General features: G+C 57.0%; 2 protein-coding genes across 4 annotated transcripts; one reads left to right on the top strand and one right to left on the bottom strand.

The window, feature by feature from the left end:
* Nucleotides 1-1,319: 1,319 nt before the first annotated feature.
* On the bottom strand, nt 1,320-7,305 carry RETSAT (retinol saturase). Its single transcript, XM_023940852.2, has 11 exons — nt 6,962-7,305; nt 6,537-6,719; nt 5,746-5,990; nt 5,048-5,249; nt 4,369-4,566; nt 4,152-4,271; nt 3,449-3,587; nt 3,197-3,306; nt 2,752-2,918; nt 2,259-2,418; nt 1,320-1,859 (listed from the first exon to the last, which is right to left on the bottom strand). Exons 1-11 carry the CDS (start codon nt 7,146-7,148, stop codon nt 1,714-1,716), a joined length of 1,857 nt encoding a protein of 618 aa, XP_023796620.2. The 5' UTR covers nt 7,149-7,305; the 3' UTR covers nt 1,320-1,713.
* On the top strand, nt 7,289-13,242 carry ELMOD3 (ELMO domain containing 3). Of its 3 annotated transcripts, none has more exons than XM_086865280.1 (11): nt 7,289-7,398; nt 8,083-8,157; nt 8,420-8,489; nt 8,796-8,858; nt 9,094-9,185; nt 9,309-9,432; nt 10,074-10,196; nt 10,771-10,901; nt 11,380-11,456; nt 11,545-11,672; nt 12,259-13,242. In XM_086865280.1, exons 2-11 carry the CDS (start codon nt 8,086-8,088, stop codon nt 12,420-12,422), a joined length of 1,044 nt encoding a protein of 347 aa, XP_086721406.1. In that variant the 5' UTR covers nt 7,289-7,398; nt 8,083-8,085; the 3' UTR covers nt 12,423-13,242. The 3 variants fall into 3 exon arrangements, with proteins under 3 accessions (XP_086721406.1, XP_086721405.1, XP_086721407.1); XM_086865279.1 differs by having other exon boundaries at nt 7,289-7,449; XM_086865281.1 differs by lacking the exon at nt 7,289-7,398 and adding an exon at nt 7,717-7,753.
* Nucleotides 13,243-13,350: the final 108 nt, after the last annotated feature.

The following is a 13,350-nucleotide window of genomic DNA, read 5'->3' as shown; positions in this document are numbered from 1 at the left end:
ACTCACTCCAGAAGCTCCACATTCCTCTGGAGTGGTCTCGGAAGTGGAGGAAGTTCTGTGGGGGGGGTCTCACCTGGGCTGGGGGCTGCAGCTGCTGGAGGTGCTCAGAGCAGCCTCCCCAGCTCACTGCTGTGCCCAGGGCACTCCAGCGTGGATTTCCCAAGGGGTTGGCTCGGGGTAATTTCTCTCTGCAGAGCTCACCTTCTCTGCAAATTCCATCCCATCGCTGAATTATCTCCTGGCTCAGTGATCTAATCCTCTTTGCCAGATCAGCCTTCAAGCGTCTTTCCAGGGCTCCTTTCCAGTACGGTCACACTATTCCCTGCTCAGGAACCAGCTCTGGGGTTTATCTTTCTTCTACTCCATCAGCAGCTCACAGCTGGGCTTCTCCCAGCCCTGCCCTGGGGGGTTGCTGTCCCCAAATGTCACCAGGATGGGATTTCAGGTCAACTTCTATGAATTCCTCTACTTCCAGTTGGTGTCTGGGAGGAATATTTGCTCCCAGTGATGTCCTGTGTCGTGGCACAGTGAGATTTCAGTCCAAAGAGTACAAACCACTGGGAGAAATGGGGACACTGGGGATGACTGAGGCTGTACCCTGAAGGAGAGACACCTGTAGGGATGGCAGGAGGCTGCAGTGAGCAAGAAGACCTCAAGATCGGTCAAAGCATCAAAAAAGAGGCATAGAGCATAAAAGAATTGGGATGGAGGGCTGTGGTGGGAAGCTGGGGAGTGAGGAAGGGATCAAGGACCCACAACCAAACCAGATTTGTACTGGCAGCGGTTCAAAACTTCATGCTATCAGTCCAATTCTAGCCCAAACCTAGCAAAAATTCTAGCCCAAACCAAAATTTCCTGGTGGGGAAATTCTCATCCAGCAGCTGCTTTCCCTGGACAAAGATATTTCAGGGGATTTTGGTGAGCACTGTGTACTTCTCTTGTGATCAAATCTGGAAAATCTGTGTCAGGTTCATGGGCTTTGAGCCACAGCCCAAGGTGCCCTGATGCTCATGAAGGACTAGCACTGCTCACAGCAGTACACCCCAGTACCAGGGAATTCCTTCTTCCCGTGGCTGTCAGCTCCAGGGAGGTGGGAAATAAATAAGCTAGCTGGTTTTCCTCACTTGGGTTCTCAATCTATGGCTGTTCTGCCATTATTCCTCCCTAAAACTTGTCTGGTGCAGGACAAACCCCCAGCAACACGTTCACAACAATGGGGCTATCCCTTCCCCTTTCCCTTCCTGTTCCACTTCCCATTCTGCTTTCCCTTCCCCTTCTTTTCTCCTGCACAACCACTGAGCCATTATGAGGCACAAATCTCAGGATCATTATCACTGTTTTATTTCTTCCAGTCTCAAGTGCTTCCCTTCCCGTCTGGAGAGGACTTTGATCCTGCTCCCAAGGTTTTACCAGCAGACAGAGAATGTTTGGAGAGTGTGTTTGTGCCACCGATGCCTTGGGGCAATGGCGAGGGAGCACGAGTCCCTTCATGGCCAGGGACCAGCACTAGACATGATGGTGGAAGGGGATGCATTGTTTTGGAGGGGGTGTGAGGTCCAGCACAATCTGTCTGGGAATGGGAACGGCATCTTCCTGGACTGAAATCCCTCAGCTGCAAATAGAGATGGGTCTGCTACAGGTGTGTGACAGCTGAGAGTGAGGTGGGGGTGATGTGATGGGGAGCAGGGGTCCCTGGTGCTGGGGTGCTGGGCTTTAGTCTCCCTTCTTGGAGCTGCTGGCCTGCAAGCGCATCTTCAGCCACGCTGCATCCACGTAGAGGTTGCGCTTGAGGATGGTGCTGGCGCAGACGATGGCTCCTTGCAGGGCTCCCATGAACCCCCCCAGGCACAAATCCTGCCCTGAAAGGAGGGAGCAGCAGATTGGTCCCGCTGTGAGCAGCCCTCTCTCCCCATTCCATCCCCATCAACCACCAGCGGTGTTTTGGGCATCACCTTCCCCACCTTCCAGCTGCCCTTACACCATCCCTGGGGTCTGAACCCACAGCCCTCTCCCTGCCTGACCCTTCCTTGTCTCCAGCAGAAAAAGGGGCTCATCCTGCCCCATCGTGCACTGGACAAGGAGACTTCCCAGGGCTGGAGGAGCACAGCCCATTTCTCCTCCCCTTGGGACCATGGAACTCTGCTTTTCCAGGCATTATTCCATTGCCCTTTATTCCATTTCAGCACGGAAGGTTTTCTCCCCCCACATCCCGCTCCCCCAGAGCTCTCCTCCTCTGAGGACGCTGCTGGCCCCGTCACCTGTCAGGTAGAGGTTGGGCACAGCCGTCTGTGCCCGCACAGCAGCAATGGCTTCGGCCTGCAGGCGCGGGATGCTGTGGCTGGCGCCGTACAACTCCCCTTGGGGACTGGCGATGTAGTGCTGGTTGGTGAGGGGAGTCCCACCCGAGAGGTACTCGACCTGCAGGGATGGGGGGGCATTGCAGGAACCTGGGTGTGGGGGGTTTGGGCTGGGCTGGGTTTCCTCACAGACCCTGGGGTGGTGGTTCTGGCCAGTTTCCATCCCAGGATGGTTCTGGATGATCATCCTGGGATGGTCATCCAGGTCTGCCCGGGTTGGATGGGGCTTGGAGCAGCCTGGTCTAGTGGAAGGTGTCCCTGTTCATGACGGGGTGGAACTGGATGAGCTCTAAGGCCTTTTCCAACCCAAACCATCCCATGACTCCACGGTCCTTGGTAGGTAGAGGGGACCCAGAGAGGAGCTGCAGGACCCCTGAACCCTGTGTTTCCTCACCCGGCCCTCGATGCGAGGGTAAAGCTTGAAGACAGTCTGCATGATGGCATCCACAAAAGTCTTCTTCAGGTCCTCATAGTCATCTCCCCGCTTGTGGACCTGTTTGTCCTTCCACTCCTTGAACCACTCGTACCTGGCGAAGGTGACGATGGCCAGTGTGGATTTACCTGCAGGAGGACAAGGCTGGGGTGCTTGTCCCTCTGCCCACCCTCATCCCACCCTGTCACTGCTCCAAACCCTCCCCAGCCAAACTCAGGAGATGTCCCCTGACCTTTGGGGTTCCGTGTCCTTCATCCAGGTAAACCCAAAGACTGTGTTCATGAGCCCTGTGCTCAGCAGCTTTGATCATGGAAAGCTGAGCAGAAACTCCTTGTTTGGGATCACCAAAACCCAACAAGAGTTTTGAAACCCCTCACAAGCATTTGTGGCTGGGTGTCAGCCTTACCTGGGTGCCTCATTTCCCAGGTGGGGTCCTTGGCTGATGGTGAGGTGACAAAGAGGAAAGGGATGTTGTTGGCAGCTTCTTCTCTGGACGAGCCCAGGTAGCGCTTCATCCTGCATGAGGGGAAAGGCCTGGGGTTCACTGCACACCTTCCCCTGAATCCTCCTTACAGCCAAATCCCCATTCTCTGAGTCACTGCCCAGGAATTCATCTCCTTACGCTCAACAAGCACATCCAAGGTGAAGCCAAACCTACATCCCATCCAGGTCATTCCCTTGGAATATGAAGTAGTTGGTGGGTTCCAGCCCCAGCTCTTCCCTCGAGCCGCTGAGGCCAACGAAGACGGTGAAACCGCCCTCACCGTGGGTCACCATGCGGAGCTGGGACTGGATCTCTGCAATGTGGAGGGAAAAAGGGGAATTAGAACTAGTCTTTCCTGGGGGAAATCAGGTTTTTTTAGGGTCCTCAGCCACAAAGAAGTGGTTTCTCCAATCCTGGTCCTTTCCCACCAAACCCTGACCCTTCCCATCCACACAACCATCCCCTTTCCACCCAGCTGTGACCCATCCACCTAACTGTGCCCCTTCCCAAGCACCTCTGTCCCCTTCTGCCCAACCATTCCCCTCCCATCCTTGCCCCTTCCAGAAGATTTTCTGGCAATCCAGCATTAAGTGGACATTCCATCAACTTCAACTAATTTTGGGGCCCTGCACTGAGTTTTTCAGGGAATCCTTGCACCAAACCAGGACTTTGCAAACTACAGCCAATTTGGGCCAATTAATCTAAGCTTAATAAAACCCCCGTGAAGAAGTGAGTGGCCAGGGCTGGGTTTTGAGGGCTGTGGTACAGGAGCAATGGGGGGTTTGCCAATGTTAATTGATAAATCCGCTTTCTGATGAGGCTCAGGATGGGATTAACGCTGTAACCCCGTGCTCCGTAACCAGAGCTGACGCGGGACCTGGCAGAGCCTGAGCCTCCGCTGGCAGCAGCCTCTCATAGGTGTTGAAGATCCCGGCATCCGAAATGATCACGGGAGCGAAGATATCCACCAGATCTTGGCCTTTTTTGACACTCACACCTGGGAGGGAAAACCCAGAGGGAGAAGAATGAGGGGCTGGTAAAAGGAACCTCACCGTAGGGAGCAGCCCCTCGCCCCATCCCAGGCTGGTGCTCACCACAGGCTCTGCCCTGGGGGTCCAGCAGGATCCTCTGCACCGGTGCCTTCCCAAACACATTGCCTCCGGCCTTCCGGATCACGGGAATGGTGTGGAAGGCGATTTCCCCAGCCCCACCCTTGGGGTACCAGGCGCCGTGGAGGAAGTGATTCACCAGGATGCTGTGCATGGAGAAGCTGGCCTTGGAGGGGAGTACACCTGGGAAAAGGGGCAGCCAAGGTGGGTTTGGGAAAATCTTGGGTTTGGAGCCCATCCTAACTATTTTAGGATGAGGAACACCCTGGACATGCCACCAAGAGGAAGGTGAGAAACCTGGAGGAGTAGGGAGGATGTCGGGTGTGGGTGTCCCATGGCAAAGCCCGTGATCACCAACCTGACCAAGCCATGGGGGGCTGTGAGTAAAAACCCATGTGGGATGGAGGGAACAGGGAGGCTCAGGAACCTTCCCTTCTACAGGAACGATGTCACCCCATGGGGAAGATGAAGAAGGCAGAGGGAAAGAGATGGAGATGAACAATGGGGCCACGTCACCTGCCAGTGACCTGGGGGCAAGGATGCTGGTGAAGCATCCACCATAGTGTCCCTGCAAACCTTCCAAAAGCATGTAAAAAAAGGGGTTCTTACCTTTTTTCTGCTTCTAAAGGGTTTAACATCATCCCAGGGCATCCCGGTGACCTACCGTAGGTGGGGAAGAGGTAGCTGAGGACAGCCCGGAGCTCAGGGTTGGGGGTGAGACCATCCACCACCTCCTTGAGGCTGCGTGAGGCCAGGTGGGAGAAGGAGCAGAGGCGTGGGAGCAGCCTGGAGCGGATCAGGAGCCCAGCCAGGAACCGTGGGAGCATCTTTAGGATCCCCAGCAGCACAACCCCGCGGCCAGTGCTCTGCAGGGAGAGCCTGGGGCTCACTGCGCAGGCCCAGGGGCTCAGAAATGCCCTAAAGATGCTCCAAAGGATTTTTTCCCCTTAAATTCACTGCTAGGCATCCTGAGGAGCTGGGAGTACTAGCTCCCTCAAAAACCTCCCTTAAAAAAAATCTTCCTCAAAAAAGCTTCCCCACCAAAACTCCTCCAAAAAGGTCCTCCCAAAAGACATCCCCAAAAGCTCCCTAAACAAATGGTTCTTTAAATAAACTTCTTTAAAGAACTCTGCCCCAACTCCTTGAAGAACTTCTTCCTGAAAGAAATCTTCCTCGTGACACCGTGACACCGTGACGCTGCATTTTTGCGGCAGAAAGAGGCGATTTTGGGTTTCCCAATGCTTTGGGGTGATGCTGTACTCCCTGGGGGTGCCCAGTATCCAGGTGCCAGGGGGGTTCCCCCCTGTGTGACTCCCCAGACCCAAACTCCCCTTGTTTTATTCCACCCAGATATGTCTCTACCTTCACCAACTGCTGGAACTCATCGATGGCCGCTGCCTCCCCAGGGAACTGCTCCTTCAGCCTCCGGAAATATTCCCTCTTCCCAGAATGGATGTGGAAGGTCTTTCCAGCACCCTGGGGGTCCCCCAAAACCACGGCATCGTAGGTGGCTGGGAGCGGGGCCCACTCCAGCTGCCCATCTGTCAGCTGGTCCATCAGGAACCGCATCAGGGAGCCCTCCTGCATCTGCCCCACATAGTGGATCCCTAAAACAGACATTTTTTCCCCTTTATTTTCCTCTTTTTTCCTTTATTTTCACCCTTTTTATTTTCCCACCCCTCTTATTTATCCACTCCCACCCCATCCAGCTCCATGTGGGAGGGAAAGGGAAAATCTGGGATACGCCTGCCTCCCAGCTGGGGTGAATGGCTCTGACCATAGCGTTTTCAGCTGGTAATTTCGCAATTTTGTTACACTTAACTATTCATCTCTGCTGTAAATAATTAATCCTGGAGATTCAGGGACATGCAGAGCCAGAATTTGTCCTGCCACAAGAAGTTTGCCAGCAAGATATGTCCTGAGGTAATATCCCCCATGCTGGGAAGTACATAGGGGCTGGATATAGGAATTTTGGGGGCTTTGGTATCCTACACCCAGAGGATTTTGGGGTGAAGAGCAGGAAAATGGTTTGTCTAATACGAAGTGTGTGCTGGGGAGCCCCGGTCCTCACCCCAAGGGGTGCAATTCCCACCCTGGGGGTATCCCAAGCCCCTCCCTTGGATCTGGGGGGAATCTGGGGCCCCGAATCATACCAGTGTCAAACTCAAAGCCCTTCTCAGTGAAGGTGTGGCAGCAGCCCCCCAGCTTCCCGTGCTGCTCCAGCACCAGCACACGCCAGCCCGCCTTGGCCAGCAGTGCCGCGGCTGCCAGGCCACCAATGCCGCTGCCCACCACGATGGCATCGAGCCCCTGGGGCACCTTCTCTGCCGAGAACACTGCAGGGAGAGCAGGGCGTCACTGGGGGGGAGCCCCACAGCATGGGGGGACCCCCAGAAGCTCGGTGAGCGGGTGGCACCGCGGGGTGACACTGGGGGGACAGTGCCATCCCGGGGGGATCAATGACACCCCGGGGGTGGTGCTGACCCGGCAGATGATCCCACCCTGGGGGCAATGCTGTCCCGGGGGGCGATGACACCCCGGGCTGTTGATGCCACAATCCGCCCCGGGGGTCCCGTACCTGTCTTGACCACGGTCCTGCGCACAGCCTTGTCGGTGACGAGCGGGGCGGGCGAGCGGCGGCTGTCGGTGGCGAACGGGTTGCGACTGGCCGGGACCCGCGGGAGCAGGAGGGAGAGGAGGGGGAGGAGGACGAGGAAGAGGAGGAGGAGAAGGGGGACGAGGAAGAACAGCGCCTGCAGCCACATGGTGCTGCGCCGTCCCGGAGTCCCGCTGTGCCCCGCGGAGCCAGAACGGAGACTGCGGGAACGGGAACAGCGGGGACACGGACTCCGGGCAGGGGCGGGGGCACGGGGGCTGGCACTGGGCACTGGGGGCGGGAACCGCCATTCCGAGAGCCGGGAACAGGAAACAGGAAACGGGCACTAGGAGCTGGGACTGGGAAGTGCCACTGGGCACCGGGAGCTGGCCTGGGATACTGCGAGCTGGGACTGGAGAGTGAGAGCTGCCACTGGGCACCAGGAGCTGGCACTGGGATAATGGGAGCTGGTACTGACAGCTGGTAGTGGCACCGGGCACTGGGCACTGGGCACTGGGCACTGGCGCAGTGCCCGAAAGCCCCCAGCCCCTCTCTGGGTCCCTCCCCCGAATTTCGCCCCTCCCACCGGGCCCCACCCCTGTCCCTCACTTGGTGCTGACCCTCGCGTGCCTCCGTCCCCGCGTCGCGCGGTGCACGCCGGGCGCTGTAGTCCCGTGTCCCCTCCCTAGCGGGCGGCGGTGCGGACTGCAGCGCCCGGCGTGCAGCGCGGCCGCGGATGGGCAGTGCGGCGGCCTTGGGCGGGGGGAGCCTGAGGTGTCTGAGGGGTCCGGTGGGCTGAGCGGGGGCTGGAACGGGCTCCTGAGAGGTTGGGGGGCCTCAGAGCCTGGGGGCTGCTGAGGGCAGCACGAGGCTGCTCAGGGAGCGGGGGACCCTGAGCGGGTTGGGGGATTCCCGAGCGGCTGAAGGGAGCCTGGGAACGGCTCCTGAAGGGTGGAAGTGCTGAGGGCTGCCGGAGGCTTTCCAGGGATGGGAGAGTCCTGAGTGGCCCAGAGGGGTTCCTGAGGACCTGGGGTGGTTCTGGGGGTGTCAGTCGTCAGGACAGCCCCATTCCCACCACCGCCTGATCCCCTCCTGTCCCGCAGGCCATGAACCGCGCCGGGGGCTCGGAGCGGCCGCAGGAGCAGCCGGAGGAGCGGCAGCAGCGCCTTGTCCCCCCGGCAAGTCTCTGTCCGGCCGGAGCCCCCCCAGCCGACACCCGCGGGACCCCCCACCTCAGGGTTACAGCCCCCCACTTCCCCTCATTGCTCCATTTCTACCCTTACAACCACATAAAATCATCCTGAGGGTACAGACCCCCCTGAAGGGGCCTGAGCCACCTTCCCACGGCGCACAGGGGTTGTTACCTGGGGGAAAACCTTGGAATTCGGGGTGTTTGGGGTCTGTCCTGGGGGGTAACACTGTTCCCTCTGTCCCCCTCAGATTCCAGCTCAGGGACAGGAAGGTGTCCTGCAGGAGCTGGTGCTGGGAGCCAGGCAGCCCCCAGACCCTGGTGAGCTTTTCCTGCTTCCCTTGGATCAGTCGTGGTGTTTCCTGGTGGGAAAGTCAACTGCAGGGCTCAGAGGGACCCCAGGGAGCAAGTTGGGGGATTGTCTCAGTCAAATCTGGTGTCAGATTATTCCCCAAATTAATGCAAGATAAACCCTGTGGTTCCCCAGGTGGCTCCAGTTGGGATTTTCCTTGGAAAAGAGGAAATACAGCCCCAGGGTGTACTGAGTGGTTTGAGGGGAAGGGAGAAAACCCCCCCACTCCATGTCTGCCACCCAGATCTGACTCCTGTTCCTCTTCCCTTGGGCAGGGATCAGCGAGGAACAGCGCCAGGCCCAGGAGGAATGGGAGGCTCTGGAAGTGATCCAGTCAGGTACTGGGACTAACAGAGGCCTGGCAACTGGAAAGGTCCAGGAAAAGGGAAAGGAGCTGCGTCCTGGAGGGCAGGATGGGTGGGGGAGAAGCTGGGGGCGTTATTTGCTATGGAGGGGCTGGGAGGTTCCATTTTCCCCTTGTTCCCCACACTTTCAGTCTCCTGGAATCAGAGATGATTCAGGGGGGGAGTCAGGGGTAAGTGGAGGTCTTACCCACTCCCTGCCTCCCTGCAGGGTTGGGGGGCACCTCAGGCGCGCCCCTCCCTCCGATTTCCTTCACTGAGGCGCTGCAGCACTTCCAGAGCACGGAGCTCTTCGAGAGCCGGGTACGGCCGGGCTCCGGCTCCTGCTCCTTGCTGGGAGTGTAGGAAGTAGGAGTTGGGGGCACCAGCCCCCTCCCCTTGCCTCTGGCCACGTTCCCTGATGGGTTTGGGCTGTTTGTCCTGCAGGGGAAGGTCCGGACACCAGGGCGCCGGGGGATCCTGACTGCTCTGCTCCGCTGCCTCCGCGGGCCCCCCCAGCTCCGGCCGCAGCTCCGGGGAGAGCAGGAGCTGGTGCTGGCCATGGCACAGTGTGAGTGGCCCCAGGGTGCCCTTGGTGCCCTGCTGGATCTCATCCCTGCTCCCTATGGACACAGCTCCAGGTGGGAGCCCTCTGGCTCCATGGCCTTCCTGCCCCTCAGTCCAGGGGCAAACGGGATGGGAATCACCCGGTCCCTTGGTGTGAGGGGGTTGCACACACATGGAAACCCTGGGCCTGTGGGTTTGGGGGCTGAGTGGCCTTTTCTGGGCACCAAGGGGGTTTTTAAGGTGCCAGGCTCTGGTTTTTAGGTGCTGTGAGGACAATTTTGGAGGGTGTGGGTTTGGTTTTGGGCACTGAGGGACATTCTCTGGGCACTGTTTTTTTAGAATATTGAGGGGTGAATTTGGGATCTTTTGAGTGCCAAGAGGCATCTTTTGGGTGCTGAGGGGTGTTTTTGAGAAACCAGGGGGATTTTTAGGGTGCCACGGGGCATGGGTTTGGCTACTGAGGGTTTTCAGTGTCAAGGGGCATTTTTAGTTAACAAGGGGGGTTTTTTTGGAGGATGTGAGGTTGTTTTTTTAGATGCCAAGGAATATTTTTTGGGGCCAAGGGGTGTTCTTGGGGCACTGAGGGATGTTTTTTAGACACCAAGAGTGTTTTCAGCCAGCTGGGTGTTGGCTCCCTCCCTGCAGGTGCCCTGGATGACTCGGAGCGGGTGCACATGCGGATCCTGCAGACCATCTACCAGCAGCTGACACGCTCCAGGCTGGGCTGCCCACGCTATGGAGCACACTGGGAGGAGCTGGGCTTCCAGGGTAGGAGAGGGAGCAACCCTCTGCCTGTGGAGATCCCCAGGGCCATTCCCAAAATCCATTCAAACCTTCCTTGGAGTAACTCCGTTCTATCCCAGCTCCCTCAGCCACTCCCTGTGCTCCAGACCCAGCTCCACTGGCCTCCCTTGGACATGCTCCAGCTCCTCAGTGTCCTCCTTGGACCCCAAAACTGATCCCAGGTTTTGATCACCTCTCCATATCCCTACAGGATTCCCAAGGGCACTCTCAATCCCTCTATCCATAGAAGAATTAAACCAAACTGGCCCCAGTACAACATCTGGACTGGTTGGCTGGGTCATCCCAGTATCATGTTCCTAAAAAGGCTGATAGCACCTGGAAAAGTGTGGGAATGGGAGTGGTGGGCTGGAGCAGGGGCTAGTTAATACTCAGATGAGCGAGATGATGGCCCCATTAGGGAAGCTGCCTGAAAGCTTTCCTTCAGGAAAGGGAATCCCCAGGATTCTTGGACTCTGGAAGTGCAGTGACAGGGAATAAACAGCCCATGGAAGTGGGAAGGTGACAAGGAGTGACTCCATGCTGTCGCTCACCTTCCCAGGTGCGGATCCCGGGACTGACCTGCGTGGGACGGGAATGCTGGGGCTGATGCAGATCCTGTTCTTTGTCCTGGATTCTCGGACTTTGCCACTGGCACGGGAAATTTTCCAGCTCTCCCAGCATGAAACCCAGGCATGACCTTCCCCCTCCTCCCTGCCAAGGGGTTCTCCCTTGGAATTCCTGCTCTGGGAAAGGAAAGAACAAAAACCTTCTCTTCTCAGTTTTTTTGGGGATGCTGAACCACTTTGTGCTTGTGAGGGGAAGAAGGTGCCCCGATCCAGGCTGTATTAATGTTGGGAATGGGATTTCAGAGGTTTGATGCTGGCTTTGAGTAGGATAAACAGGCTGGAGAGTTGGGCAGCAGGTAAATGGGAGTGAGTGGAGCCTGTGTTCCTAAATTCCAGATTTTAGGCTAGGTTTAAGCATGGGAACAAGACTGGCTGAACCCCCAGCGTCCATCCAAACCTGGATCTGTAGGGCTGTTGTCCCATGGATCCATCCCATGGATTTGTGGATGCATGGATGCGGTGTCAAAGGGCTGGAAGTGCCAGAGGGGAGGAGAGTTTTCCATCTGAGCTTCCATAATGCTGCAATTCTGGTTGTTTTCCAGAATTTTCCCTTCTGCATCATGTCCGTGAACATCACCCGGATTGTCATCCAGGCGCTGCAGGAGGAGCGGCTTTCCCGGTGAGGGGGGTTGATTTTGGAGTCTCCAGCTGCACTGTGGGTCCTTCCCCATTCCCAGGATGTGGCTGAGCTCTCTCCCCCTTTGCAGGGAGTGCAACCAGCGGCAGCAGGTGATCGGGGTGCTGAATGACCTGTACGCCGCTGCCTTCCTGCAGCTCTCCCGCCTCTGGAGGCGGCAGCAAGGGACCATTGCCGACGCTGGCTTCTTCCTCAAGGGTTTGTCTTCCTGGGTTTTCCTTCCCCACTTTTCCTTGGGGAGACAACCTCTGGACAACAACCTCAAAACACCTCCCGTTGTGTTCTCAGCACATCCTAGCTTAATGCCAAGGCCTGTAATGGCCAAAAAATCCAAACATTCACAGTTTAACCCTCAAACTGAGGTTTTTCCACAAATTTTCCCTATCCCAGTGCTTCAGGGGGTGTTTTTCCTCCCGTTTTCCACCCCAGAGGGATGCTGTGACAGGGTGGCTCAAAGTGCTGCAGACACTCCCTGCTCCCCAGGCTCACAAGGAGCTATAGCTTAGCCCCTGTCCATGAATTACTTATTCCAGAGAGGATTTCTGTCAGTGGGACTAATGTATCCCTCAGAAATCAGGATCTGGGCTCCATCTTCACCTCATCTTCCCTGCATTCCAATCTCAGGGTGCTCAGGCTGGCACTGGGCTTCCTGTGCTTCCTCATCCCAGGGAAAGCATGAGCATGCCCTTACCCAAGGGAAAATGTCGGGACACCTAATGTATGGGACCCTTGACACCATGCAGGCCCTGCTTCCCTCAACGTTTTCCCCCTCTGACCTTTCCAGAGCTGGAATTATCCACCAAAAAGAAGCCAAGGCAGCTGCTGAAATCCCTGGAAGCCTACCTGAGCTGTGGCCTACAGCCTCCCTCCCCTCTCTCCTCCCAGATCCACTTCACTGGCATTTGTGACCCTGGGGCAGAGCTGGAGGGAGATTCCCGGCTGATCTGACATGGACTGGGACCTGGCATAGGGAGTTCTGCTGGTGGATCAGCCCTTGCAGGCAGACACACCACTGTCCCCCCTGGTTTGGGGGCTTGGAAAGGCCGGGAGAGGTCACGGAGCTGGGATCTTGTGTGCTTCAGGTAGAATTCGAAGCGAAGGAGGAAAAGGTGGTGGAGCAGGAGATTCCATTATTCCAGCCTGCCACTGGGATAGTCCCTGTCTCCATCCCAAATTGAGGGTCCCAGCTGAGTCCTTGCCCTCCCCAGCTGGAGCTTGAAGCTGGTGCTGAGTTCTTGGATCCCATCCTGGCTCCAGCAGTGCCTGGAGTGGGTGACCCCCACTTTGGGCTGTGGCAGAACCCCCAGGGTCACTGTGGGGTGTCAGCACCCAAAACAGCGATTAAAGGGAGGAGATGAGGGATCTGGCGGAAAAGAGGTTTGGATTTGCCACTGGACCCTGTATCTGGGGAAAGGTGAACTGGGGGTGCCCAGAGTCCACTTTGGGGTGAAAAAGATGCTGTGGAGGAGAGAAACGAGGGTTGAGAGCCCCAAGGAGGAGGGGAAGGATTATTCCCTCCCTCTGGGAGCAGCTCAGGGCCAATGCTTGGGAATGTCCCCAGGCCCCTAAAAATGGGGAAAAGCAGCCCCCAAAGCCCAAATCTGGAGGGAAATGAGGGGGAGGATTGGAAATGAGTTTGGAGGAGAGAAGTGGGAGCTGGGGCAAGAATGGAGTGTTGTGGCCCCAGTTCCCCTGAGAGGGAGATGATTCCTGAGGGGTGGGAATGCTCCTGAATGGAAAAAAATAAATGGAGAAAAAAGAGCCTGAAGTTGGGGTCTGCTCTCCTGATCTTGAATTATTGTGGAAATTGAAGGGGGAATCCTTTTCAGGTGTTTTGGGGGAACAAAGATGCGGGGTGGGGATGGGAATGCCAGGA

The sequence above is a fragment of the Cyanistes caeruleus genome, chromosome 29 (assembly GCF_971803275.1).
Source record: "Cyanistes caeruleus chromosome 29, bCyaCae1.hap1.1, whole genome shotgun sequence".
Classification (NCBI taxonomy): Eukaryota; Metazoa; Chordata; class Aves; order Passeriformes; family Paridae; genus Cyanistes; species Cyanistes caeruleus.
Note: the sequence above shows the minus strand (reverse complement) of the source record. Positions and strands in the feature narration are given on the sequence as shown.

Bases quoted from the DNA above. Each gene is read 5' to 3' on its own strand.
- ELMOD3 (XM_086865280.1), top strand. From the start codon at position 8,086: ATGAACCGCGCCGGGGGCTCGGAGCGGCCGCAGGAGCAGCCGGAGGAG. The intron at 8,158-8,419 runs GCAAGTCTCTGT...TGTCCCCCTCAG, and splicing joins AGCAGCGCCTTGTCCCCCCG to ATTCCAGCTCAGGGACAGGA. The intron at 10,902-11,379 runs GCATGACCTTCC...GTTGTTTTCCAG, and splicing joins TCTCCCAGCATGAAACCCAG to AATTTTCCCTTCTGCATCAT.
- RETSAT (XM_023940852.2), bottom strand. From the start codon at position 7,148: ATGTGGCTGCAGGCGCTGTTCTTCCTCGTCCCCCTTCTCCTCCTCCTC. The intron at 6,720-6,961 runs GTACGGGACCCC...CTCTCCCTGCAG, and splicing joins CAGGACCGTGGTCAAGACAG to TGTTCTCGGCAGAGAAGGTG. The intron at 5,250-5,745 runs GTAGAGACATAT...CTCTCCCTGCAG, and splicing joins AGTTCCAGCAGTTGGTGAAG to AGCACTGGCCGCGGGGTTGT.